This window comes from Malurus melanocephalus, unplaced genomic scaffold (genome assembly GCF_030028575.1).
Source record: "Malurus melanocephalus ecotype Western Australia unplaced genomic scaffold, MMel_1.1 scaffold_89, whole genome shotgun sequence".
NCBI classification, from domain to species: domain Eukaryota; kingdom Metazoa; phylum Chordata; class Aves; order Passeriformes; family Maluridae; genus Malurus; species Malurus melanocephalus.
The window spans coordinates 1,617,893-1,645,553 of record NW_026623321.1 but is presented as its reverse complement, the minus strand read 5'-3'; the positions used below and the strand labels follow the sequence as shown (position 1 = coordinate 1,645,553).

The window sequence follows — 27,661 nt, the reverse complement described above, 5'->3', positions numbered from 1 at the left end:
GGATGCGGGCCCCCCCGGCACACGCACACACACGGCAGCGGCGGGATGCGGGCCCCCCCGGCACACGCACACACACGGCAGCGGCGGGATGCGGGATCCGGCTGGCGCGGGCCTCGCCCGAGCGGCGCCACATCGCCCCCCCGCCATCCGCCTCCCGCGGCCGCGCGGTGCGGGGGAGCGGCGGGGCTCTGCCCTGGAAACGGGAAGCATACCCCCACGGCTGTTCAGAAACGCGGCTGCCTCCCCTCGCTGGCCAAGTTCATGGCGTCGATGGCCATGTTGGAAAAGCTGCTGTCGGAAGAAACGTTTTGGGAGGGAAGGGGGGAGCCCACCGGCTCTTGTCACCCGGCCAGCCCGCCGAGGGGCTAATCCCCTGAGGCCGCTGCCTGCCGCGGGAGCACAGTGGGGCTGGGGGCCGAGGAGATGCTRCAAGTGCTGCTCTTCCTGCCCCGTTTTTAGCTGCAGAAGGCACGGCAGTCGTGGGGGCAAACCTCAGGCTGTGTTGCACGGACACGGGCACAGCTGCATGTTTAAATAAAGGAGCCTTCGTGTGCAAATGGGCAAGTTTCACTCTGATGGCCTTCAAGCATAATCCCAAAATATTTCCTCGGCAGGACCCCTCGGTGAGCAGGCTGGATGGTGTGCTCTCCCCGGGCTTTTATTCAGCAATTCTCATTGTCCGTTACATGGCTCCGAGCACTATTTACTGTACAGCGTCCAAACTCCGCACTGAATACAGATGTACTCGTCTCCCGGGGGGGGGGTGGGGGGGGGGGGGTTAGCAGTGCGATGTACCCCAACGCTTTAAAAAACGCTAGGAACAATGTCCCTGCAACACCCTTCTAAACCGATGGCTCCCAGTGCAATTGTTCCACACCCACTTCCCAGGGGTACTGTGCCATTTCGGGGCCTCACTATCCTGAATGCAGAGTTGTTCTTGGTGCCTCTCATTCCCAAGCCAACCCCACGGGCACGCAGCATCCTGTTGCACAACATCAGCATGCTTCATGTCTCTAGCCTTCATTCATTCTCAAATCCACCCTTCTCCCCAGCCTACCTCTTTGTCCTGCCCCTTGCAAGAGCCTCTGCCCTGCCAGCTGTAATACTGAGGTGTTATTGCTCCCTAGGATTCTCTGGATCCCACACCTGGAGTGGGGGATTGAAAAAGCCATGGCTACATGTCTGCAGAAATACCCACTGGGTTTTGTGTGGTCAGTCCAAAACATTTCAGCATATTGTTTGGGAGAGGTGCTGTGTGGAAGAGAGCACCCTGTAGATCCTAAGCACAAGGGTAAGCATTATCTGCTTCACAAAGTGCCTTTCCAAGCTGAGCCCCAGACAAGAAAACAGAATATTATTATTGCTCTTGAGGTGGTGGTGTTTGCAGTTGCCACGGCTGCCTCAAACTGTCGCCTTTAGGAGCTGACAGCCTTGCGTCCCGAGCTCACAGTGCGTGTGACCCTTAGAGGCCAAAGTGATGATTCATGAAGGAGGAAGATCTTGTCAAGATCCTTGTTCTCTGGATGCTAAACAAAATACCAGATCCCCAAGGTTYGAGGTTTGAGGGAAAGCCTCTGTGGCAGCTACACTGCTTGGTACTGCTGAGATCTGGATGAGTAACATGTGACACCAAGTTTATTTAACCACGATGTTGAGCCCCAAATGGTTTTCATGCCATCATCTCCCATAACCAGGTCAGTTGCTTCGGTTCAAAAACYCGGCTTAAATGTTAAATTTATTATCAAGATTTTAGTGTCATTTGTTGTTTCARTAAGTGAAGAGGCAGAAACTCCAATACCTTGCGAAAATCTTACTAGGTTTTGGTTTATTTCAAGAAGCCAGCCAAAGGTGGCCTGCACTCTTATGAGTTCATGGGGAGACATCAGAGGTGATTCAAAAGAGAAGCATGACCAGGGCAACCATTTCTTTTCCCCWCTCATAAATGCTCATAGACAAATTGCTGCTCAGTCAAGCCACACTCTGTTTCAAGGTGGCAAGCACAGGTGGAAAGTAGACAGGAGAAACACGAGTGGTTGTGTGTGTTTGTGCAGCAAGACCAAGGTGGACTGGCTGCAGAACATGGGAAATAAAATTATCTYGCCTTTGAAATCAACAGATTGAAGACCTTGGGCAATACAAGAGTGTTATTAGCTGTGTCTCTTCGGGATATATGACCTGTGGAGTCTGTGAGCCAGCTGGGAGGCTCAGCAAGCAGATACCAAACTTGCTGGGGTGCAGCTGGTCCTCCCTCGGATTATGGAGATAGGACATGCCACCTCGAGGTTTCTCCAGCCACATCATCCCACTGCTTCCCAGTTGTACCAGGGCACAAACAGCTGCCTGCAAAACAAGAGGCCCTGGCTGGGATGTAGCCTTCTTAGAGAGCTACAGCACAAGAGAGGTGCTGATAGTCCTGTGGGGGAGGGAATGAGATAAGTGAGGTGCTGAAGCTCGTGGCATACAAGAGGAGGCTGAAAGAGCTATTTATTTCAGCCTGGAGTAGAGAGAAGTTAGGAGGTAACCAATTACGCTCTATAGCTTTCTTTATTTTTTTTTTTTCCTGTGGTGTGGAGAGGGCAGAGCCAAGTTCTTCTGGCACATACACAGTGAAATACCTATGAAATTTGCAAGAAGGGGAATTGTGACAAGACAAAGGGAAAACCTCCTCCCTAAAGATAGTTCAGCACTGACAGAGGTTTCAGTATGGGCTGGGGAATTTCCTCACCTTGAGATGGTCAGAAACTGCTTGGCCAAGGCCCCAAAAAGATTCATTTAAGTCTGGAGCTAGCCCTGCTGTTAGCAAGGGACTGAAGTCTAGACTTCCAAACATCTCATCTCAATCTTCCTGTGAAACTCTGATTCTAAAAATACATGTAGCCCCATTTCCCTTTTGACACACACCATATAGTAGTCTCCTTGATGGAAGGAATAAGAGAGTTCTTCCCTGCTTTCACACYGAGACATGCAATGCTCTAGTACACTGATCTTTGCCTAGATAGTTCCCAAATGTCCTCCTGACAACCTGTCCAAGCCGTCTGTAGTTAGTCTTCCAGCAGTGGAGCCAAATACTCTTCTTTAGATTAAGTTGCTCAACCCCTCATAGGAAATACCCAGCACCCAAATTTTTTGACTTCTTGTCAGATGTTCATCAAGACAGTGTCCCTGACAGCCTCCTATATTAAAAATATTGGTTTCCCAAGGCTGGACAGCATCCCATTGTTCTTGAGACAGACGAGCATACCAGAGAAATTCAGTAGCTTTTCATCGTTAAGGCTTTTCTCTGCACTCTACAACCAGCCCAATTCAGTGTCATCTCCCCTTCCAGATCATTTATGGGGGAACACTCATTTTCGGGAAAAAAAAAAAAAATCTGCAAGCTTGGTGGGGGGAGGGGAGAGGGAGTAGCTAATGTTGAATTATGCCTTTAACATTAACATTGCTCTGAAAATGTAATCTAAACAGAGTATGATTTGAGTGGTAAAAGAAAGCAAATCCAGCAAATGTTTCCATTCACAGATAGCGTCACATGGCCAGCCCATCCCCGGGCTGTTACTCACACTCTGACTGCATTCACGTTACAGCACAGCAATCTGATGGAGACATCAGCTTATACAACGGGAGTGCTCAGGTGCGGGAAAAGCCGAGCGCTCGGACATTTCTATCACAAAGAAACTGTAACCAAATCTCTGCCACTGAGCCAAAGGGAAAGCAGCATATGCGTCTTAGGATGCACTGGCAAAGGACAAGTATTTGCAGCGACCCAAGCAAACGTGCCAGCATCACGCATTCCTTGTGCACATTGTGCCAGCAGTGACGAACTCTTTTGATTTAGAAAAGGCACCAAGGCGAGGTACTGCTATGGCGGGATGTGTCCCCATACCCTCAGGGCTTTCACGATGTGTTCCTAWCCCCCTCAGGGCTTTCACGCACCTTCTCTGACACAGGGCGTGGTGATGCCTCGCTGGCAGAAACTCTTCCCTGACAAATTTTTCCCACAATGTAGGCACATATACACCAGTTCCCTGCCGCTGCAGCCTTGCATTTAAATGGGGAACGCCAACTAGCTTGGGCACWTAATTGCCTTCCTTGCACAGAAGAAGACAAATGGGAGGGGCGGGGGGGAAGGGGAGATGCTCTTGGGAATTTGAAAGGTAAGAAAGTTGGGGTGGTTTTTTTCCGCCCCCAAAAACCTGCTCTGATTGCTAAGCAGTAGCCATGCTGTTCACAAAATCCCAGTATCTAAAACAAAGGAGCAGTGAGCTGTACAACGGGAAAAGACAGCCCACTGGCCGTACCCAAAATGCACATTCCTTCAGGAAAACGGTGCTATCACGCACACAACCGCTCTTGCTGGAGACGTGACCGTAGGGGAGGGCTGGGGGGGCCCACAGAACCCCTCGGGGTGCCGGGTGCCGCCGAGGGGGACSCGGAGGCGGGGAAAGATGGAGCAGAGCCTTCCCTCCGCGGCGCCCGGACTACAGCTCCCAGCGAGCATGGGCGAGAGCCGGCCTGCAGCCGGGGCACACGCTATTCCCYGCCGCTGAGATGTGTGCTGTGTGCGCTGGTGATGCCCTGGAAACCAATCCTGTCTCTACCCTGACATTCTCCCTCCCACCCTCTTCTCAGTTCTGGGCGTGAGTGCCAAAGTCTTTGTCTTCACTTCTTGGACTTGGTCCTTAATCTATGCTATTTAGTAAAGAATCAGCAGTGAAATGCCAGTGTTTTGAAGTTTTGTCTTTTGATTTTAAAGAATGCRCTAGGACACAGTCAAGGGGGATTGGGACTTGCTGAGCAGCCTCAGTCATTTTCCTTGTAGCTGCTCATCCCAAATGCCAAAAGTTAAGCAAGGGTCTGGAAACTTTCTGTAGGGAAGTGGGGCAGGAGCTGACTGTGCCCAAGAACATAGTGGGGCTACTGCCGTGAATATAATAGTGGGGAGGGTGGTTTCATCATTCATTCTCCAGCTGGATTTCTCCCAGTAGCACCCCCAGCCTCCCGCCTTCCTTGGAGTCAGTCCAGACCAAAGCTGTTTGTTGAGCAAGCGCTGGGCTTTTGCTGGCACTCAGCCTTCTGGGGCACCGGCTGGAGCACAGGCTTCTTTCCCCAATACTGCTGAGATGCCCCTGTGAAACCAGATGGAGTTGAGAGAGACTAACACCCCACCTCTGCCTCCACTGCTCTGCGAGCCCCTTTTGAGGGGGGACAATCAGCTTTTTCTCTCTCAAAGGCTTGCCATTTCAGTCTGTCATCACTTGAGTCCAGCAGACAGATGGCTGGGGGCCCACCCTGCCGGTCTTTATATCAGTGGAAGGCACAATTAAAATCCCTGCACAGGTGATATTCATGCAACATGGTTTGGTAGAGATGACAGGGGTCAGTCATCCCACATGCCTTCCCTTTGGTGTTTCCCAGCGGTGGCCAGCAGAGCAGTCTGACTGTGGGACAAGGCTGTGAAACCAGATCTTTTCTTCCCCTTGCCAGTCCCCTCTGCTTCTTTTTTGTTACCTTTCTGTGGGAGCATCTCCTGCTCTGATGGCAAAATGTCCCCAGTTCCCAAACACCGGCATCTAGAGATAAACATCAGGCCAAGTCAGGCAACAGAGGTGTGAAATACATTTTAATAGAGTTTAGGGATCTGTAGTTTGTCTGTTACTGAGCTGAGCATGGGCTGTCCAGAAGGTGAAGCAGACATCATGGGCGGAGGGGAGGGTGAAGAAGTGCAAGAGGGAAGGCAACAGAGAGAAAAAGGTCACGAGAAGCATATGAAAGCATGGGTCTGTTTACGGATGTGCTTTAATACATTGCCCCACGGTACCATGTGCCGAGCCAGAGACTGACAGCACACACACACACGAACACACACGCATGCCCAGAGTGGGACAGCAGTGCACTTCAACACGAAGCTGCCGGCAAGCACAGCCCAACACAGCACGGCCCAACACGACAGGGTGGAGGGGTGGAGGCGAGGGACACGTGGCTCCCACTGGGGCTCGGCGCAGACACACGCCTGGGGACAGGGACGTGTGGGCCGGGACACGTACACACACCTACACACATGCACAACGAGAGCGAGCCGCTGGCAGCACTCGGCCAGACGCGGCTGCAGGGGCAGCGGTGTCCGCAGCACCGCCCCACGCACAGATGGTCACTGCACATGCTTCGGCGCACGAGGGGACGCGCCAGGCACACGCTCCCGTGCTCTGACACACGAGCAGAGTGGCCCGAGCGCGGCCCTGCACAAACAACAGAGACACACAATGCCTAGATCCAGGAATGCTTATGACCCCACAGCAAGGGACAGGGTGTGGGTCGCTCTCTCATCCTTCACCTGGGTACATCTAGCCGGGGACACCGGAACTCGAGGGKTTTCAAGATGAGAGGAAACCAGGTGACAGAGTGGGGAGAAAAAGCATAAAAGGGAACAGTGGAGGGAAAGAGGGGTTCAGAGTCTGTGAGGTGGGAAAGAGCAGCAGGGTGGCTGTGCCCTGGGGACAATGTTCAAAGAACACTTGGGTTGCGAAAGTTGTGTCCAGCGAAGCGTGCTTCATCGCCAAGCTCTTCTTCAATCCTGCGGGAGAAAGCACACATCAGGCCCTTGCAGTGAGGGAGCATTGGAGGCATCAGAGTGCCAGAGAAGCAGCTCGTCAGCAGGAAGCTGACATGTGCCGGAGGAGCTCAGCTCCTGCCAGCTGCTGTGCCTGCAGGGCTGCACCCTCACACCAAGGAGGAGGAAAGGACTCTGCCCCAGAGGTCTCCCCCAGATCCTACTGTCATCTCTGTGCCTTGTCTTCATAACATTTCACCCAGGAGCCCCATCTGCCCTTGGGATTTCAGCTTCTCCCACCCAAACTGGTCATTCCTGCGTTCTCTYTCCTGCATTCCCATCCCTGGAGCGCCTTACCTCATGAGCTGGTTGTATTTAGCCAGGCGTTCAGACCTGCAGGGAGCACCCGTCTTTATCTGTAAAGCATTCACCAAAGCAAACACTGTAAGACACTGTTATGACTGGTACCAGTTTCCCATGKCAGGGCAGGGGACTCTGTTTTGACACCTCTTTGGTTTCCTCCAGGCCTGTGCATGGCCTGGGTTTCACCTACCTGTCCAGTGCACAGTCCTACGACCAGATCGGCAATGAAGGTGTCTTCGGTCTCCCCAGATCGGTGGCTGACCATCACACCCCACCCATTCTCCTGGGCCAACTTGCAGCTGCAAGGAGTGAGAAATGTATTCAGGAGCTCCTACTCCTGTAAGCACCACCTGTGTAGGGTAAGGTCCAGGCACCCTCTGCTCCCACTCTCAGCACCCTAYACTCAGGTAGAGACACAGGTCTATTCATCCAGTGCACAGTATGACACCTTGCTGTGGCTCATCACCAACCCTTTCACAGGGCAGCAAGGGCAGTGGGCTGGACTTACGCTTGGATGGCCTCTGTGACAGATCCAATCTGGTTGACTTTGAGCAGGAGGCAGTTGCAGGCTTTCTCTTCAACGGCTCGCTCGATGCGCTTGGGGTTTGTCACCGTCAGGTCATCTCCCACTATCTGAATCCCCACATTGGCRGTGAACTTAGACCAGGCCTCCCAGTCATCTTGGTCAAAGGGATCCTCAATGGAGACCACTGAAAGGACAACAGAAGAGACACGAGTCAAAGTTACCTCCCTTGCCATCCCAAAAACCCGGAGGGTTTGTGCCTGGCCAGTGTGCGGCACCACTGCCGATTCCCTACTGCCCCACACAGCAGCTCACCTGGGTAATCACGTACAAAGCTTTGGTAGAGGTCGCCCAGCTCATCTCCAGAAATGTAGCGGCTTGGGTCATCTGGGGACTTGAAGTCCAGGTCATATTTGCCGTCACGGTAGAACTCGGATGCTGCCACATCCATACCGATGACAATCTTGTCCGTGTAGCCCGCCTTGTCGATAGCTTCCTTGAGCAGCTCCAGAGCTGAGAGGAGAATTGCAGACAGAAGAGTCAGCCCAGGCAGAGACCTCTGCCTTTTGGTGGGAGCATCCCTGGGAAGGTCCTTAGAGCCACCAAGAGTCTGGTGGTGTGATGGAGAAGGAGAAGGAGAAGGGAGCCCAGAGCACAACAGAAACATGCCAAGGAGCTATAGAGGCTGTGTCCAAAGGGACAAGGAGGAACTAAAATGCAATCCCACAGCTCAAAGACAAGTTTATGGAAGGCCTTGTGACAGGGTGCACATGCATAAAAGGTTTGTATGGAGAGACTGTGGCAGATTGAGGCCACCTCAAAAAGAAGAGCTTAGAAACCATTCCCTAACACAGGAGGTCAATGACATTGAGGCATCATCTTTTGAGTCAGTCTTTGGGGGATGCTGTGAGCTGGGCACAGGAACCCACAGCATTGCAGGCAGGGGTACCCCATCTCTGTGGAGCTCTCACCTTCGCTGTTTTCCAGGATGTTGGGGGCAAAGCCTCCCTCATCACCCACATTGGTGGCATCTTTGCCATACTTCTCCTTGATGACGCTCTTGAGGTTGTGATAGACTTCAGCCCCGATGCGCATGGCATCGCGGAAGCTTTCGGCTCCCACAGGCAGGATCATGAACTCCTGCATGGCCAGTTTGTTGCCTGCGTGGGAACCTCCATTGATCACATTGAAAGCCTGGAAGAGTCCACAAGAGAGTCAGAGCTGAAGGAATAGTCCTGGCACCACTTAGAGGTGGCTCTCAGATGCCCATTCATGCCACATCCCACAGGATGACATAAACACATCAGCTACAACCATCAGACCAAAGGCACACAAGCCTGGAGTCRTCCTTCCAGCAGTGGCTCAAAGCACATGGCTGGAGAGGATTTTCCCACGCGTTCCCCTCTCAGAGATCTCCTGAGCTGAGTGTGTTTATCTGTGCTGTGTTTACCTGTATGTGTTTATCTGCAATGCTGTCAATTTCTCTTGAGATTTTTCCTTGACCCTGAGAGAAATTCTAGCATCCACAACAGCCTTTGTGAAAGAGTTTCTAAAGACAGCTTTCCCTGGTGAAGACCCATATGCCCTTGTTTTGAGCTGTGCCCCAGAGGGTTTGCTTGATGTCCTTTGGTTCTTGTGCTAAGAATGAGATCCCTAGTCAGCTGCCCACCACAACCTCAGCTGTATCCTCCTCAGGCTCCTTTTTGCCAACTGAAACTTGATCATTTTCAGGCCTTGGTTTGCTTCCCTGACAAGCGCACTCAGCTGATGTTTCAGTCCCATATGCCTTCCTTATCTACCTCCCAACACATCCTTTAAAGTTTCTCTTGGAAACACCACTCTTTAGGTGTTTCTGAAGGTGGATGTCAAGGACAGAGGAGTCTTACTGGCACAGGAAGGATGAGGTCAGAGTTGCCAGCCAGGTCAGCGATGTGCCGGTACAGGGGCACATCCTTCTCTGCAGCTCCCGCCTTGCACACGGCCAGCGAAACTCCCAGGATAGCGTTGGCGCCAAACTTGGCTGTGGGCAAAGGACGACACAGGCTTTTCAGGTGGCAAAATCCTGCCTGGGGGGTGACCTTGCCAGCCCAGCCCTGGGCTCACCACAGCTCTGACAGTGCCCCCCACTCCAACCCTGCAGCCTCCCACGCTCGTAACTTCCCAGGCCAAAAAGAGGGGTAAATTACATTTGTTCTCTGTGCCATCCATCTCAAGCATCAGATTGTCTATCTTCTCTTGATCCACAACAGAGAGGCCCTGCAAGACAGAAACAGCTCTTGAGAAGGGGAGGGTTGGGAGAGCTCCTGGCTCTGGTGTGCGGGAAAGGAGGCTTTGATGGAGAAGCTGGGGGTACAAGGATCTTTTCAGCTTGTGGGGAACATTTACRCACAAAGCTCTGGAAACTGGTGCCTCGGTATTTAGTTGGGTTGGTAACCATGATGGTGTTGCTGCAGGGCAGTGTAGATGCACCCATGGCGGAGAGGGGGTCAGCTGCAGCCCAGGCAAGGCCACGCATTCCTGGGGACACAGGACTCCCTCCCTGGGGATTTTCCCAGCCTTTTGGCAGCTTCCAGGGAGCTTTGTGGTGCTGTGGCCACAGAGAAGCTAGGCAGAACAACAGTACATGCTCAACCTCAAGCAAGCGAATGTAGACTGGATGGAGCCATCCCCAGGACTGAGGTGGAGAGAGCGATTAGACCCAGCACAGGCAGCCCTCCACCAGGCTGCGTATTTTCAGAGGTGGAGAGAGCTGGGCTCTCAGCCAGAGCCAGCCATGGGCTACGTGGCATGTAATTTGAGGCTTCAGCCCAGCTCTCCTCAGAACAGGCTCCAGGTCTCCAGGTGTAAACAGGCTGCAGATGTGACACCACTGCTCTGTAGGGCTGTGCCAGACCCTGCACGATGCAACCATTGCTCATCACAGCAKGATGAGGCCACAGACATGGATGTGATTCAGTGCTTGAGGGGGAGCACAGCTGAGAGAGGGAGTGAGCTCTACAGAGAGCACCAAGGGGACTAGCTAGGCTGTASAGATGCTGCGGTGGACCAGGAAGCRTCAAATCCTTTCCTTGCAGAGAAAAGATCTCTGTGGACACACACAGGCATGGAGGGCAGGAGGGGTGTGCCCAGGTTCACAGAGAGCATCGCTGTGTCTGTTAACCCAGTGAGATGAAAAGAGGCAGAGACAGAGATCAGGGGACAGAGACGGACCAGAGTAAGTGCTGGACAAGGGAGAACAAAGAGAAATCCTTACAGAGCCCACGAGAGCTGGGGCGACAGTGCTGTTGATATGATCCACGGCCTGCAGGACCCCTAAAGAAGGGAAGAGGCAGAGAAAGAAAGAGAGAGAGAGAGAGAGTGAGGCAGAGAGAAGAGTGGAAAGAAGGAGGGAGAGGACTGATAGACTGAGAGAGGGAGACAGCAAGGGAAGATCGAGGCTTYATCTTTCACTTCAGACTAGGTCTGTGCCTCTGTGGTCTCTCTGAGGGTGGTGGGACACATCCGTGTCACACTGGTGGATGAGCAGTACCCTCCAGCAGAGAGAGCCACACACACAAACAGCCCCGAGGATGAGGCGTGGAGCAGGCATCTCCCCACCTTTTCCAAGGAAACGTGACTTGTCATTGTCTCGCAGCTCCAGCGCTTCGTAGATACCAGTGGATGCCCCACTGGGGACGGCTGCTCGAAACATGCCTGGGAAACAGCGAAATAGAGGTGTGAGATGAGCAGGGGGTTAAGAGACAAAGTCCTCACACACCTGCTTCTGCCCTGCTTTCATGGAAAAGGATGCAGCAGCTGGGTGTGCAAATGGATGGCCCTGCTGGCTGGCTTCTCTTGGCTGGTCCTCTTAGAGGTGGAGCACCTCAGTGGCAGCAATAAATGCACCCAGGGCTGCCAGAGTGAGGAACCTGATCCCAGAACTGTGTGTGATGGGTGTAAGTCTGGCTTCTCAGCCCTCCTCCTGGTTCCAGAGGCAGCCTGACTCACAGCCACCCTCAGCTTCCTCCCCCTCAGACTGAGGTTTCTGCCTCACTGAAGAAGGAAGGCAATGGTTGGTTGCCTGCTCTGGCTTCTCACTGCTCCTCACCCCTCAGCCCAAGTAGTTTTGGGCCCAGTGCAAATCCAGCTCTTGCAGCTGAGCGCCGTGCATAGACAGAGATCTCAGGGACAAAGCTTTACCCCTGCCATGAGCATGGCCATGGATGTGCAACCAAACTTCTACYGTGCCCCAGTACTAAAAGTATAGCTGCAGTACAGGGATGTGACGAGAAGGTGCACGCATTTATGTTAACAAAACCTCTCATCCCTGCTCTGAACAGGCACATGGCTCAAGTCACACACAGGACAGCCAGCTGTCTGGTTGTGATTTGCCCAGCATGTGTGCAGAGTTGCTGAGCACAGKCACAAGCAGAGCCACGAACAGAGTTTTGGTCTCTGCCTCTTCCCCTGACTTGTTGCCTGGCTGGGGGTTCACCAGTGAGGACCCTCTGTGCTCTGCTGGGGCGGGCAGGGCTTTCCCTCCGACTCTTATCCTCACCCACGTACCTCTGTGTGTGTACAGATCCACCTCAACGGTGGGGTTCCCACGGGAATCCAGGATCTCGCGGGCATGGATCCTCTCGACTGCCATGGTGAGTCTGTGGGGAGAACAGGATACGTTCAGCTCTGAGACACCCCAGGACATGGTGCTCACCCCTTCTATGCCTAGACTGACAGAGAGAAGGGAGTTCATGGAAAAGTGACCTTACGAATTTAGGCTAAAAGTATTGGCCCCAGGAATTTTAGAAATTCACCCAGACTACAGGAATGTATGAACATTTTGCCAGGAACTGGCTAGCTATTTGAATTTAGTCTGTCCCTCTGCTGCAGATGACAAGCCGGGAGCACTCTCTCCCTCTCTCCCTGCGTCATGGCAGAGCGCCCGATATGAGCCTGGATGGCAGGATGGGGAGGGTGCCACGGGCAGCAGAGAGGGAGGGATCAGCTGGCGCAGCGGGGAGGTGCCCCTGGCTCTGGCGTCAAGGACGGGGCACCAACTCCTGGCATCTCTTGTCCCCTTGCCGGGAGGCGAGGACAGYGCCTGCCAGGCCAGACAGCAGGCGGCTGCTGTGTCCCCGTGCAGTGAGCAGGGAGCCAGCTGAGCGTGATGGGCAGGGCAGGGGGGCAACCAGCCAGTGGGAACCCCAGCCCCTCTCCAGCTCACAGCAGGGGAGCCATCCCAGTGTGGCTGTCCCAGCCCCCAGCCATGTCCCGCTGCTGAGTGCCCGCTCAGCCTCCCTGTGTTCCCTGGGAGCTGCAGGGTCAGGCTGTGGCAAGGCGGTGGGAGTGTGGAGCATGGCAGCCCAAGGAGCCATCTTGTTGAAGGCCACAGTGTCTCAGACATGGGAAAGAGGGCTCTGAAGAGAAGGGGGACCTGGACCATCTGCTGACCCTTTGCTCYGCTCCTGAGATGGGGAAGTGGACGAGATGGGGCTCTATCTCGGTTGGATGAGGAGGGGGAAGAAGCCTGGCATTTTGGGACACCTGGTTAAACCTGAAGTAGGAAACAGGCTGGTGGGTGATGACAGCGGTTTGAAAGAGCTTCTCTTGCTGCAGTTTGCTCTTGGGGGGCTCCAAACCAGCTCAGTCTCCCCATGCCACCTTCTCATTCCCCTGGCTGTGGGGCTGTGTAATGCCAGGGTGCTGCAGCGAGGTGCCCCCATGCTCCCAGCACTGCCAGGTTTTCCTGCCCTGTCTCCCGCAGATTCCCTCAACCTAAGCAGGGCTGGCAGAGGCCGGAGTAGCCATGGAGCCCCAGCCAGGGCCTCCCCATGGTGTGTGTGAGCAGGGCTCACAAGGCCTCGGCACAGKAGGAGGGGGGAATGAGGGGAACAGCACATCACAGCACTGAGTGCAGCTAAGAAGCAGGATAGGGGAAGCTGGAGTCAGCGCTCAACCCCACTGCCCCAGCTGGGTGGGAATCACAGGGGTGTGAGGAAATCGTGCTCTGAAGTTCCAGCCAGAGCTTCCCGTGTGGGCAGTTTCAGTCAGCGACTCCAGGGCTCTGTGGAGCCTGCATAGGGCCCTCCACCATGTCCATCTGGGCTGGGATCCCCCATCAGCCGCTTTGGCAGTGCTCCTCACGCCATCTGGCACACGCCACAGGAACTTCCTCGTGAGCCGTGCCCGCGCTGCCAGCCGCGAGCTTCCTTTGCAGCAGTGTCCTGGCTGTGCCTCAACAGCCTCCACGGGATAGCGAGGGACAGGACCCCACTTAAAGTCATCTTTGACAGCAAACCTGCGCCAGGTGCTATGCCTCTCTGCTGATGTGGTCATGCTGCCCCCGGTCACATCCCTGTGGTCACATCCACCTGCCCCTCTTATCATCCACTGTAGCTCAGACAGTCCAAGGGAGCCAAATGGCAAATCCAAATCCAGCCTTGCCTGCTCCACCCCATCACTTACATTATGTCCTCTCCCCTGTAGTCTTYTAAGCCCTTTTCACCACTTGTATTGCTGCCCCCGTGTCCCCTGTGTTTGCCCTCTTTTGAACAGAAACACCCTGAAATCCCTGTCATCAGCTGCACCATCCTGAAAGGAGGTCAGAGGCGGATAAGCTGGGATAAGGGATTGGGATGGAGCCATAGCTGGGAGGCCAAAGACCACATCCAGGGAGAGAGAGGAGGCTGTGCAGCCCCCCGTGAACAGGCGCTGGGCAGTGCACGCTGGGAGGCTGGTGCTGCTGCAGTGCCTTCCTGTGGAACTGGCGCTGGCAGCAATTCCCTGTCCCCGCCGGGCCAGCACGGTGAAGACCTTTCCCCCAGGGCACGACCACCCGTCCCGTGTGCTGCTGCAATTCCCCCGGGCTGGGCACTGCTCCCAGGAAGCCCGCACTGCTGCAGTGTCGTGACTGATGCAGCTAGTGCTCGCCTGACTGTCACCTCCTCTCCCKGCTCTCCCCCTCCCCTGTGGTGTGGGGCTGTGCAAATAGGAAAACATCCCCTCTCCTCCCTCCCTCCCTCCCTCTCCCTGAGCGCCCGCGTTTATGTCAACACCTCGGGAGCCGGGGGGGCTGGTCTGCTCTGAGGCTGGATCCTTTCCCCAGCGGTGCCCAGACTGAGCTTTGCCTTCTCCCCACTACCACCCCCTCACCCAGGGAAAGCTCCATCCCGCAGCACCTCCCGAGAGTGCCCTTGGGAGCGCCACCTATCCTCGTTGGTTGCCCCCCTCCTGCAATTCCCTGGGTTCACGTCTGAAATGATGATCGCCGGGAGGGGAAAGGGGGGGGCTTGGGAAGGAGGGAGTACCTGAAATTAAAATATGAAAGAAAAGTGAGAAGGATGGGGGTGAGGAGAGGTGGGAGGAGCAGGGGGAGGAAGTGAGGGGAGTTTAGTTGTTAATGCCGCTCACCGTGGTCCTTCTCCGCAGGGACCCCAAAGTGCGTGTGGGGTTCGGAGGGCACAAGATGGGCAGCAGAAACGTGCACGCAGTGAGGGGGGTGCTGGCCGTAGGGAGACACTTACCTTCCTAGGGCAGGGGTGGACGAGAGATTGAGAAAGTGCTGGCAGAAAGGAGAGAGGACGAAGCTGAGGAGGGATGCAGGACCTCAAGGGGAGATGATGTGTCCTCTAAGCCAACGGTGGCGGCAGCAGCAGGATGGAGACGCCCCTGATAGGGCCGGGACAGCAGCATGTGACCCAGAGCTGCGATGAGTCAGGATTTAGCAAAGCTTTGCAAACAGCACGTAGGGGATGGAGAGAGAGGCAGGCAGCAAGGGATAGACGTAGACATATGAGGGTGAGAGAGCCAGGGAATAGGAGTGGGTGTGCAGGATAAACAATCCTAGTCACTCCAGGCTCATTAATTATTTTTATTCAAATCAGAAAATCTTGCAGGATTTTTGGGAGTCATAAATCAAAGCACAGAACCTGTAACTCTCCCCTTTCCCCTCTCAGGCCTACTGAGAATAGAACACATCAGTGCAGTGACTGCAAAAACACTGCAGTGCCTCAGGGMAGCTTACAGGACCAGGATGGGTAGCTCTTCTCTTGTCTCCAGAGGTAAGATGAGGTGAAGCTGGTACCTACAGCTCTCACTTTCCCAGCCTCACTTATGGGGGAAGGCATCTCCACATCTTGACAGCCTCTGGGAACAGGTGTTAAAAACGGGTCACTCAATCTCTCCATCCTCAAGAGATCCTTCCATTTCCTGAAGAAAGGAARAAGGAGAAGTTAATGACTCCATGCCAGAAGTCTCTTCCCCTTTCACCACCCTCTTTTTGCTAGAGGGGTCAGGAGCAGCAGCAGGGTTACATGCTGGCCACCACAACCAGCTTGCAAAGCCTAGCCTCTTCTTCAGGCTCTTCTGCTCTTGAGGCTGACATMCCTCACCCTTCTCCTCATATAATATAGCGGAGGAGAGGCTTTAGCAGCATGTTTGAGCCTTTATCTTTCTCTTCACCTCCTTCTCCCCCCAATGTGTTGTTCTCACCATTTCGCTTTCCTGCCTTGTCTGATGCAGTTTCTCTGCCTCTTCCAGCTCGTCTTCCTCGATTAATTCCTTGTCRAGGCGTAGCAGCTGTGGCAGCCGGATCAGGACCTCCAGCCGGTAATTGGGATCTTCACCACATGGATTYTCCAACAGCACCAATTCCTGCAGCATGGGGAGAACCTGCAGTTTTTCCACCTCCTCAAAGCTACGGATCCCATTGCTCCTGAAGAAAAGGAAGCACAGAGAGCAGAGGAAGGAGAGCCGTGCAAGTACTGAAATCCCTTTGGAACAGTAAGTGTGTAAGACAAAGCAAAATTTAGCAGCATGAGGGACCATAGACCTTAGACCATAGATCTATGATCTAAGATCCAGTTCTGTCTGCAGCTCTCCAGACTGAGGGACAAAAGGAACATYGCCTCTGGATTCCTCTGTGCTCAGACAGGCCATTGAACCGTGTGACATCAYCATGGCCCTGCACGGCAAATGCCGAGAACAAAAGCGCATTTGCAGGCAGAACATGGAATGCACACTTTGAGGGATCCAACTGAGTTATGGCAARGAATAAAAGCATGAGGTGGAATATGAGAGTGACTGGAGAGGCAGATATTTTCTGAGAAGCGTAGGAAAGGCCCTGGCTGTTACAATGCCTAGACAACTGAGTGCTCAACACCAGTTAAGGACAGTAAATACCAACGCATCCCTACCAGGTCTTCAAGTTCCAAAAAAACCTCCAGAAAATCCTAAAAATCTAAGTGGGAGTACAGTCTGATGAAGGGATCTCTGGTCCCAACACAGAGCAGGGAGGACCCACCGTAGATTGAGGTACTGCAGACACCTCATGCTAACAGAGAATCCATCCAGGACCTCAAGTTTGTTGCCACGCAGGTGCAGAGTCTCCAGCTGCTCAAACTCCTCAAGGCCTTCAAGGCTTCCAATGGTGTTTTGGGCCTGAGCACCAGGGAGGCAGGAAGAGAGAAGGAAAAAGGGGGCACAGAGGAGAGTGAACAGCAGTTATTTCCAGCCTTTAAAGATCTTTCAACCCTTCAGATTTGTCACCACTCATAACACAGCCTTCTCTGAAGCTAGATCAGATTGTTCAKGGTTTTGGCCAAGAGGGTTCTAAGGGTTCAGATTCAAGGACCAAGTTTGCTGGAAAAGTGTTTCCTCGAGACTTGGTGTCTGAGACAGAACTATCCCAGGTGAATACTACACCACCGGCATYGCACCCCTTTCCATGGCAGTGCTGAAATCTGGGCCTCAGGGAGCAACAGCAAGGAGGGGAAAGCACACCTGAGCCTAAAACAAGTGTGTTTAAAGGATGAATAACTAGCCCCTCTCAGTCATACAAGTCCATGGAGTCCAGGCATCTTCCAGTCAGCTGCTTCCCTTGTGGGGAAAATCTATGACCAAGAAGTCTCTCCTGCTCCTCTGGGCTGTGTCTTCCTTCAGGAAGTTTAAAATTCCCCACCACTGAATTTCATTCACTTTACTGTGGTGTGGGTTAATGAAGCAGGGAAATACGAAGCTCTGAATTTCAGGATTAGTTTCACAGCAGGATTTCGGCTGGAAAAGACCACTAGAGGTCTCCTGCCCAGGCGCGGGGTCCCTGCAGTGCCAGCACCTACGCTCTGTCAGGCTGCTCACCSTCTTGTGCGGCCAAGTTTGGAGCATCCCTGGGAATTATCATCTGCCTGCCACGTTCTCCAGCCTGGAGCTGASCAGGGCTTCCCTTGCTGATGTGGCTCGGGGCTGCAGTCTCTAAGCATGTTGAAACTTGAATGAAAAATGGGGTGAGAGGTGCTGTTGTCCTCTCTCTTCTTCATAGGTACCCAAGCAGTGACATGGGCAATACCTGAGACTGAAAAAGGGGCACAGGCTGAACTGGTAGGATAGAAGAACACTTTAGGGCTGAGTCACTCAGGAGAAGGATGTTTTGTCAAAAAGGAGGATTTTAATAGAAACTGGACAAAGGAGAGTCTGGACCAGCTGGGCYAAGTGAAAAGAGTAACACCAGGACAAAAAGAAGAAAGTTGGATATTTAGTGAAGGCCAYATGAGAAGATTTAACAGTCAGAGAGGATTAGGACATTGAATCTCAGAGAAAATCGTGAGCTGGTGTGGGTGGGGAGCTCACTGATCACCAGTTTMGAAGAGGAATAGTAACCTCCCATCACTCTCACTTTCTTCATCACTTCAGTGTGAGTAGTTTTTCCAGCTCTGGCCCTGCAAGTACTAGTGGGACAATGCAGAATGGGTATTTTTCAGAGTTGTTTTATTTTTTTCCCCTAAATCAAGTAACATTCCATCTGACACATCATCACCTTACCTTAGATACCAGTTCTTCACACAGATGTGATGCCACCATTTCTTATGGAAAGTTATCATATGTTGCCCATGATTCCCTTTCCCCTTTCTGTACACTTCACCTTCCTCTCATTAGCCTTTGCCACTACTGCTGCACCATGACCAGGAGCCTGCACAGCCCTACTGTGACCCTCAAACTGATGCAAGTGCCATATGGTACACAGCCAGCTTGTAGTCTTCCTGCATACCACATTTGACATACTAAATTTCATCTGCAGCTATGTCATACATTAATYAAATGTGGTTCAATTTCTTAAATTGAACTTTTTGTCTTGTTCTTGAGGCATCAGCTGCACCTATCCAAGGCTGAAGTAACACCAAAGTCTTTACACAGARACCAAAGCATTACTAGGAGAGATTTCCCTGCAAAATAATTTAATGAGCAGGTGGACATGGGAGATGAATTCAAGCCCCAACAATTCTTGAAATTGAGTTGTTCTAGTTCTAATAATTATCCCTTGCAATTTTCCCACTTCACAAACCCCTCACTCATGCCCCTCAGTCACCTTCCCTCAACAGAGATGCTGTGTTTGCTTCCCTCTGATAACTCACAATAGGGTGTGCTTTGAAATGCTGTATTGTATCCAGTGACTTATTCACTTCACCCATTCTTTGAGCACCTCTAGTCAAAAAATCCCAGTTTTCCACAAGAAAATTGCAGGCAATCTCAGCAAGCAATCTCCTCAGTGTTTTCTGCCAGGGAGTCTTGGTGAAAAGAAGCCACATAGTTTTTCAAAGCCTTTATCATACTTAAYTGCTTTTCAAGAGGTAGTGACTCAGGACATCTGTTTAGTCTTTGCAAGCTGTAGCACAGTGTGATGCATGGGGCTAAGCCATACATACTGTCTTCACTTGCATCTCTAGGAGTAAATGCTTCCTTGAAGCAATTGTTTATGATATTAAGAAATTGGTTCTCCTATCTTAGTTTCACTGCAGTGTTGAATCAATCTCTTTTTTGGCAGCTGGAGCTGTGATTCATATAATTGTGCTGGCTTTAAACCAGTATTTGATTAGGCCCATCAGAGAGAGAAAAGAGGCATCATCTCCCCTTGTCACCCAAAGAGCAAAGCTGATGTTTCACCCAGTGATCTCCAGTGGACCCAGGGCACATGGAATACAAGCTTGCCTAACGCTGCGTGAAGAGAAAAGTGCCCTTCTGCAGCAGGGAGGGAAGAGCCCAATGCATTGACTCCTCTGTGATTTGTGGTTTGTGACTTCTCCCTTTGCACTATCTGGGCAGCAGGTGCTGGGCTCTGCAGCAGCTCTTTCCCACTCCCCAGCCTAATGATCCCTTACCAGAAAGAGCTTCTTGAGCTTGAAAACACCGAGCCCTGCTGTGGTCTTTAGCTTGTTTCCTCGCAGCTCCAGGACTTTCAGGCTGAACAACTGGTCATGACTGAGGCCCAGCACTGTCTCGATTTTATTTTCTGAGTGCCAGAGGAAGAAGAAACAAGAATGTTAATCTCCCCTTTCAAAAAAAGCGTCCCCAAGAATGAAGAGAGGTGGTCTGTATCACCTTTCAGGCTGAGGTTGGTTAGGAGGGGGTGAGTAATGCCCTCCAAATCCATGATGTTGTTGCGATCAAAGCTCATGACCTGGAGGTAGGGCAGCTCCTGCATTCTGGCACTGGTGAGCAGATTCCCATCCACCTTCAGCCAAAGCAGCTGGGTTAGGCTGCTSAGTGGGGACAAATCTCGCAGCTTGTTATTTGACAAATCCACATATCGCAGATGAATGAAGCGTTCGAGGAGGCTGATGTCAGTCAGGCCCCTGAGGGAGGGAGAATGTGTAAAAAATAYCTCTCATATTTTTCCACTACCAGGTTTTGGGTTGCTCCTTGCCATTACTAGAGGGAGGACAACTTTCTCCCCCTCTTCCCTGCTGTCCTAGAAAGCCTTGCTGAGAGAAGGAAGAAAAAGGCAGGTGATAGGGACAGGCCAAACAGGCTCTGAACAAGGATGAATGGTGAGATTGGACCTGCTTTCCTGGCAGAGGGAGTACTCATTCCAATTGAATTTTCTCTGTCAGGACAGGACACAACCACAGCAGAGAAGAGGGTAAGTTTTGGGGAGGGATCAGTTAGACAGTAKTGTCAACACCAAGGACTGTGTGGAAGGACTTTCCTACTGGAAACAATGRTGGTTGAAATACCCTATGAGGCTGCTGAAAGAAAATCTTACTAGGGTCTTAGGTGGGTGTGTTGGGGAGGCTGAGGTTCCAAACTGTCCCAAGGCCATTGTGATGCTGTTCCTACAGCTGCCTGCCTTAAAGGTTAGCTGTTGGCAGGACAGATGTCGGTGGATATTTGCAAAGTGCCTGTAGGGAGGTCACTTTGTCCAGGTGCCCTTAGTAAAACACAGAACAAGGGGAAGGCTCCCTTCAATCTTGATGGACACCGCTGTTTCTAGGGGTGTGTGTGGCTGTGGTGGAGGCAGCGCCCAGCCCAGGGCTGAGGATGGACAGGCTGGACAGCAGGCCCTGGATACACTCATATCCCTCATGGCCAGTCACCTGCTTGTGGCACAGCGGCTCCATGCCCATGGAGTAAGGGGCTTCTGCCGGGCCAGGCATTGCACACTCACTTTTCTTTGGCTTCAAACTTCACATATGCGTGGCGCAGTCCGTTGCCGGTCTTACTGAGGAGAGAGAGGCCCTCCTGGAGGATTTCCTCGGTCAGGGGACAGGGAACCGGCTCCTGGGAGAGAAGGAGAGAGCACAACGCCAGCCCTGGCCCAACCACAGCTAGGCGGTACTGAGGGCCTCCCCCTCACCTCTTCTTTCTCCTCCTTCTCCTTCTCCTCATCGTCCTCCCTCTCGTCCTCCTCTTCCCTTTCGTCCTCCAGCTCCTCGTCGTCCATCCTCCCGGTGCAGGCTCCGCTGGCCGCTTCCCGCGGCGGCCGCTCGGTGAGGGCTGGCCGCTGCCATGGGAACGGGGGCGGGCCCGGCTGTCGGGGCGCGGCGCGGAGCCACCGCTGCGACGGGCCCGCCGCTGTCCCCAGCAACGCTTCACCAGGGCTCGGAGAGCTGAGTGCGGCCCGCCTTCACCAGAAGGTCTGTGCGATGCCACTCCACATTCCCAGCTGGGTGACATCTGCACCCAGATTGTTAGMGTATCCAGAGAAACGAAGGAGGTTTTCCGTGGAAGGGATCTCTGTGCGCACCTCGGCTCAAAACGGGGCCGGTCCAAAGTCAGGCTGGGCTGCGCAGGGTGGTGGTCACTCGAGCTGTAAATGCTTAATTAACCCTTAATTTACCCTCTGGTAAATGTTTAATTAACGTGTTGAGCAGCATTAGTCTTGGGCTCTGTATGAAGCTTCCCTGAATATGACCTCCTGGATGCCAGGAAGGGGGTTTTGGGGTACACTGCTCCAACCTGCAGGCTGTGGAGCCGGGAAGTATTGGGGCTGCCCGTGCCCAGCCACTGCCAACAGCACCGCGTGTTTACCAGCCGGGAACGCTACTCAGAGCTGACCGTCACCAGTGATTTGTGRTCAATACAAAGTCCAAGGCTCTGCTCCCTTTCCCTCCGGTGCACTTTACCCCTTTGCAGTGCCTGGTAACGTTAGTGTTAGATAAGCTGGTCCAAGCAGAGCTGGATGCACAACCATCAGCCATCACCTCTGCGCTCAGGGCTGMGTGGCAAGCTGCCATCTGTGTCCCYTGCCTTGTCCCGCTGGACTCCCCAGTGATGACCCCTTCTCCTGCACTGCACATCTGATTTCACTCYCTGGTCATTATCGTGCAACTACTGAATGGTTTGGATTGGAAGGAACSTCAAAGATCATCTAATTTCAACCTTCCTTCTAATGCCACCCATTAGACCAGGCCTTTCAACCTGCTCTTGAACACCTCCAGCAATGGRGCAGCCACAACTCCTCTGGGAAACCTGCTTCAGGGCCTCACCACCCTCAGAGTAAAGAATTAATCTGCATATGAAACCATAATTTCTGCCTTTGCTTCCTGCCCTAAACATCCTCTAATCACAGAAAGAAACCCAAATCTTTAAACTAGAGAAGTTTTATTTATATATATATRTGTGTGTATATATATGTGTATATATATCTATATCTATATATCTAAATTGTTCCAAACCTAATTATACTGATAATTAAGGAGGTTATGTGCTAATAGCTGGCCCACACACCCACAGAAGAGCACAGGGTGATGATGGCAGGAGGGGGAGCCCAAGCAGCACCTGCCAGGCTGCTTCCAGGCCTATCCCAGGAGCCATCAGCTCACTAAAGGTCCATTTTGAGGGGCACAGAGACAATGGCAAGTGAAGGACTCCCTGTCCAGCCCCCTCCCAGAAGAGCATCAGCCCCAGAGAACCTTTAGGACTGGGGATGTCACTGAATTCAGGGGTCTGAAACATGGGACMGGRTGCAGGGGAAAAGCATTTGGGGACTGCACCRGACTCAGAGAGTGTTTAGGGCAGGAACCAAAGGCAGGAAAGGGAAGGATCTAGGTGACTTATAGAGAAACAAACGTGGGATACAGGAATAAAAAGGGTCAGTCAAATGTAGACGGTTTGTGATGGCTTGGCCACATCCTGCATATGATCAGTGCAGTCTGTTCTATCTTCTCATTAAACTCCTTTCACACTTTGCCCTGGGTGAGGAATTTGTGGCCAGAGCACCACAGGGAGCTGGCTGCTGTGGGGCTGGAGTGGTTGGGATCAAGGGGCAGCTACTGGGTGATGCCTGAGCCCAGCTCCTGGAAGGAGRCAGACTATCCAAGTGTGTAAATATTTCTATAAATACACATATATACACAGATGCTCACTAGTGCACCTCCATCCTGCTCAGCTGGAGCAGGGCATGGGATGAGGCTGCCAGTGGTGTGTGGGATGCTCTGTGTGGCTGGATGTGTAATCTGTGTGGTCAGCCATGGTTATACAGTTAAGTAGAACATATTAAAGCTCACAGAATATTCTGAGTTTAGAAGGACACCCACAAGGATCATTGAGTSCATCATGTGTATARGGTGCCTACTGGGAATACAAGCTCAGCCTGCCTATTGTTTGGGGCTGAGGATGCAGAGCCATCACAGCCTCTCTCAGGCTGTCACATCTGGCAGAATGCATTTTCTCCAACAGCAACCTGTTTAAGATCCAAYCACTACAGTTTGCTGTGAGGATCTGGCAGTATTTCCACTCCAGAGCTGCAGTCCTGCCAGAAAGCRGACAAAAAGAAGAGAAACAAGATCTGGCATTCCTGCTGATACAGAAATKATTTTCCACGAGTTTATTCCTCATTAAATTAATGCTTTCATGCCTCTATGTTCTCCTCAAAGCAGCAACATCAATGCTCGGCTCCCATCTGGTTTTTTTTTATGTAGGTCACTCTTCTGGCCTCTTGTGCTGTGGGCAGGGCTGGGTAGGAGCTGACAGCAGAGCTGCAGCCTGTGGCCCATCCCTGAGTGATTCTACCCACTCTGTGCAGCCATAGGACCCCTGTGTGACCCTGCTGCGTCACTGCTGCTCTGGTCATTACGATGGCCCCAAACTACAGCTGTGGCCTAGCAGCCTCTAGAAACATGTGCTCTGGCTGTAAGAAACAATTTTCAGATATTTTTTTTTTTTTTTGCCTTTGAATTACACTCCTCCTTTCCACATCACACGCATACAGAGCTGGGAGCTGCCACCTCCTTGCTGCTATCAGGCTCTTCCTTTTCAGACCACTTGATACACTTCCATATTGGATGGCCTTGCTCCTGAAACTCAGAACTTCCCCAGTGTGTATCCCACCAGTTTCAGCACCATTTTAGCCTGCCCCCTCACACCAGAGGCTGTGGCTGCTCCAGCTGGAAGGGAGATGCCTCTGAAGGGTTCTTCTTTCCCCATTGCATTGAGCTGGGCAGCAAGGAAGCTMCCCCAGCAGTAGTAGGGCAGGAGTCCCTGCAGCATCAGGCTTTTTCTTTCTTGGTCCTCAGCTCCTGCCCCTCATCCCTCAGGTGATKCTAGCACTAGCAGCTGGAACATTGCTCATAGGCTCCCAAGGATGTACCGCCTCACAGCTAAGCTCCTCCTTGTGAGGCTTTCTTTTTCATCACCCTTAGAGCTACCAAAAAAAAATCAGCAGCTGGGAAGTAACATCAAGTCTTGCTTTCTCACCCACCAACCAGCATACGGCTGAAAGTGGGTAGCCAGCACTGCCCCAACATACCGCATAAACAAAATCCTTCCCTGCACAGAGATGGAGCTGCTCCGCTACACATTTTATGAGCAAAGTCCATTACCAGTCCTTACAGGCAAAGAGCAGGAATGAGCACATTACTGAGCCTGCCAGGAGARACAGCTAGGTGCTCCAGCAACTACTAGAATAGAGACACACATGGAAAAGATCCAATCAAATCACCATAGGCCCAAAGAAGAGCTGTTATATGACAGATGCAAGATGCAGGTTGAACTTGGCAGTGCCTACTGGGGTAACAGTGGCCTGTTCCTCTCAAGGAAAATCCCACAAAACCCACAATACCCTCTCTGCAACCAGCCACCTCCAAAACCAGCAAGTTCTCTACACTGCTTGACCCCAAGATGCTTCCAAATAAGATCCAGGACACCCCTTTGCTTTTTCTGTTTTTCATTTATTGTTCAGTACGGAACACAGGTGAGGTAAGACATCTCCACAAGGRTCTAAGCTGACAGGCTCCTTGCTGATGGAGCTGCAGGATGCAAGAGACTGTGGTTCCTTTTTCCTTCTCGCAGCACCAGCGGCCCCCTCGCCCTGCAGGGCTGCAGGGAAAGGGAGAGATACTGGCCAGGTGGGCTGTGGGCTCTTAACAAGTGAATGGGCAACTGAGGATTCAGCTCAGAGAGGAGACTGTCAAGACTGCTGACACAGACTCCTGCTAACAGGACTCCAACATGGGTGGGGGTGGTTAGCAGAACAACTAGAACAATGAYTGTGGAGGGGGAAAGCCTCCGTACTGAGACGTGTGCAACGAAAGGTCCCTTCTTGCTTCCATTTCTTAACCACAAGGGACGGCTCCTCATGGGGTGCTTCAGTGTTTGGCATTGATAATATCCACAAACTCTGGCTTGAGAGAAGCTCCACCAACAAGGAAGCCATCCACATCATGCTGGGAGGCCAGCTCCTTACAGTTGCTGCCAGTGACAGAACCTAAGGAAGGAGCAGGGTTTTCAGATCAGATGTGCTGGCTTTAGGAAAATGGAGCCAGGGCAAAGGCAAGACAAGCAAGGTAACAGCCACCTCTTGCAGACAGCACAACTGTCTCCCATTTATCCAAGAAAGCTACCCAAACAAGATAGAAGGTGGCTCTTCATACTCTCAAAGTCAAGAGTTTCCTTGCCAGGCAGAGAATGATGTACAACTGCAGCAACAGGTAAAAAAACTAAGCACCTCCTGCCCTGGAAAGTCGCTTCAGACTCACCTCCATAGATAATCCTAGTTGACTGAGCAACAGCATCAGACACGTGGCCTTTCAGCCACCCCCGCAGCTTCTCGTGAACTTCCTGAGCCTGCAACAGAACACAAGAGTYCCACTCAGGCCTGAGACATTCTGCACACAATTCCCTTCCAAAGCCAAGAGAACATTTAGATATTCTCTAAGTCACTAAGAACTCCCAGGAGATTTTCAGTAAGAATCTTCAGGAAGGTTTCCTGAGGGGGAAGGGTCAGTTGGTCATTTAGACAGCCACCTTTCCCCTGCTCATACCTGTTGGGGAGTTGCAGTTTTACCAGTTCCGATAGCCCAAACTGGCTCATAGGCAAGAACCACTTTACTCCAGTCCTTCACATTATCTACAGAGGAAGGMAAAGGTTATACGTGAGCAGAATACACCCATCCTGGGAAGAGCAGACCTGAAGAACTGCTAAAAAACCCCAAACCACCATTTATTTTTCCTCTTACCAGCAATAGCCTTGGTCTGTTCAAAAACCACCTTCTCTGTTATGCCAGCTTCTCTCTCATCCAGCTTCTCTCCAATACAGGCRATGACTCCAAGGCCCTCAGCCAGAGCATGAGCTACCTTCTGCCCAATCAGCTGGGAATGGAAAAGAAACAAGGCAGGCAATAAAACAGGACTACAGAAATAGGTCTGGATTAATTGCTCACTCTTCCATGTAGAACCATCTTCAATCCATGAGGCCACTCACCTCATCAGACTCTCCAAAAACATGCCTTCGCTCCGAGTGGCCCAGGATCACCCATGCAGCTCCAATATCTTTGATCATGGCTGGGCTGGGGAGAAAGGAGATGACTCACTGGAGGAAATTCACATCCCAGAGGCACCCTGACTTTACTCTCTCTGGGGCTCACCTGATCTCTCCTGTGAAAGCACCCTTTGGTACTTTGTAACAGTTCTGKGCTGCGACTGCAATCTTGGCATCCAGCTTCTGACGGGCAAAGTCAAGGTAGATGGCGGGAGCTCCACAAACCACCTCTGTGAGGCAAAGCACATGGTTACCCTTGAGACAGGCGAAGGGCAGAAACTGTACCCAGCCACTGATCCCAAATCCCAGCCCCAAKAGGTCATCCTTCTCTCCTGGGAGGTCACAGCCCGCCCCCCTCCCCCACCACTGACATTTGGGGGGGGCCCTCTGCCACAGGACAATCCCTGCTATCTGATGACTCAACAGGAGGGAGGAAAGCCCTTTTCAGGGGGCTGAAACAGGCGATACCAGGCTGATGGCCAGGTCACAGGGGTCCCCTAGAAAGAGCCCAGATAAGACACCAGGCGAGAATCCCACCCTGCAGCCTAGGCCTGGCCTGGCCGAACCGGGGAGAGCCGCACCGGGGTGAGCCTGGGGTTGCACCCGGGCACAGCGGCGGGGCATGAGCAGCAGGCGCGGTAGAAGCAGCGCAGCTCGGCTGCAGAGCCGTGTTCCGAGACCCCCGCTCCGGGAAGTTGGGGCCAGGCCGAGGGGAGGCGCGGGGCCGCCGGCAATGCGGGCCCGGGGTCTCCCGGGGATGTGCCGGAGCGCCCCGGAGCTCGGCCGCACGTGTCCCCCGGGCCCGCGGGAGCCCAGATCCGGTTTCGCGGGTATATTTAGCGCCGCTGCCGCGGGGTTATATTTAGGCCCCCGCCGCCCTCTGACATTTGCCGCTCCCCCGCTCGGGCCCGGGCCCGGGCCCGGGCCCGGGACCGGCCCCGGCTCCGCAGGGCCGTGAGGGACGTGCGCTACGTGCGGGCCGCGCCCTCACCGGTGTCGGCGGAGAGCTTGGCGCCGTTCAGCGTCTGGATGAGCTCGCCCAGGCTCTTCTTGTCGCCGTTCATCTTCCAGTTGCCCCCCACGAAGAACTTCCTGGGCGCCATGGCAGGAACGAGTGGGAGCGGGGCCGGTACCGGAGGAGACGCGAAGGTCAGCGACGGCGGCGCGCTCGCGCTCCGAGACCGGCGCCGTTTTATAACCGGCGGTGGCGAGACCACGCCCCCTT

General features: G+C 52.9%; 5 protein-coding genes across 6 annotated transcripts in view; 2 read left to right on the top strand and 3 right to left on the bottom strand.

Moving 5' to 3' along the window:
- The window catches only part of MLF2 (myeloid leukemia factor 2), a 195,610-nt gene that overhangs the window by 52,486 nt on the left and 115,463 nt on the right, over window positions 1-27,661 (top strand). The window lies entirely within an intron of this gene.
- PHB2 (prohibitin 2) overlaps window positions 1-27,661 on the top strand; it is a 96,914-nt gene that overhangs the window by 51,933 nt on the left and 17,320 nt on the right. The window lies entirely within an intron of this gene.
- Window positions 5,598-15,091, bottom strand: ENO2 (enolase 2). Of its 2 annotated transcripts, XM_057368234.1 has the most exons (12): window positions 14,933-15,091; window positions 11,976-12,067; window positions 11,028-11,123; window positions 10,684-10,742; window positions 9,617-9,686; window positions 9,317-9,450; window positions 8,402-8,624; window positions 7,746-7,943; window positions 7,416-7,617; window positions 7,098-7,206; window positions 6,902-6,960; window positions 5,598-6,568 (listed from the first exon to the last, which is right to left on the bottom strand). In XM_057368234.1, the coding sequence occupies exons 2-12, from the start codon at window positions 12,058-12,060 to the stop codon at window positions 6,499-6,501; spliced, it is 1,305 nt and encodes a 434-aa protein (XP_057224217.1). In that variant the 5' UTR covers window positions 12,061-12,067; window positions 14,933-15,091; the 3' UTR covers window positions 5,598-6,498. The 2 variants fall into 2 exon arrangements, with proteins under 2 accessions (XP_057224217.1, XP_057224218.1); XM_057368235.1 differs by lacking the exon at window positions 10,684-10,742.
- Window positions 15,268-21,463, bottom strand: LRRC23 (leucine rich repeat containing 23). The gene is made up of 7 exons (XM_057368236.1): window positions 21,034-21,463; window positions 20,845-20,957; window positions 19,779-20,032; window positions 19,559-19,689; window positions 16,711-16,847; window positions 15,900-16,122; window positions 15,268-15,617 (listed from the first exon to the last, which is right to left on the bottom strand). Exons 1-7 carry the CDS (start codon window positions 21,118-21,120, stop codon window positions 15,579-15,581), a joined length of 984 nt encoding a protein of 327 aa, XP_057224219.1. The 5' UTR covers window positions 21,121-21,463; the 3' UTR covers window positions 15,268-15,578.
- On the bottom strand, window positions 24,827-27,618 carry TPI1 (triosephosphate isomerase 1). Its single transcript, XM_057368238.1, has 7 exons — window positions 27,428-27,618; window positions 26,543-26,666; window positions 26,380-26,464; window positions 26,135-26,267; window positions 25,940-26,025; window positions 25,655-25,742; window positions 24,827-25,383 (listed from the first exon to the last, which is right to left on the bottom strand). Exons 1-7 carry the CDS (start codon window positions 27,537-27,539, stop codon window positions 25,265-25,267), a joined length of 747 nt encoding a protein of 248 aa, XP_057224221.1. The 5' UTR covers window positions 27,540-27,618; the 3' UTR covers window positions 24,827-25,264.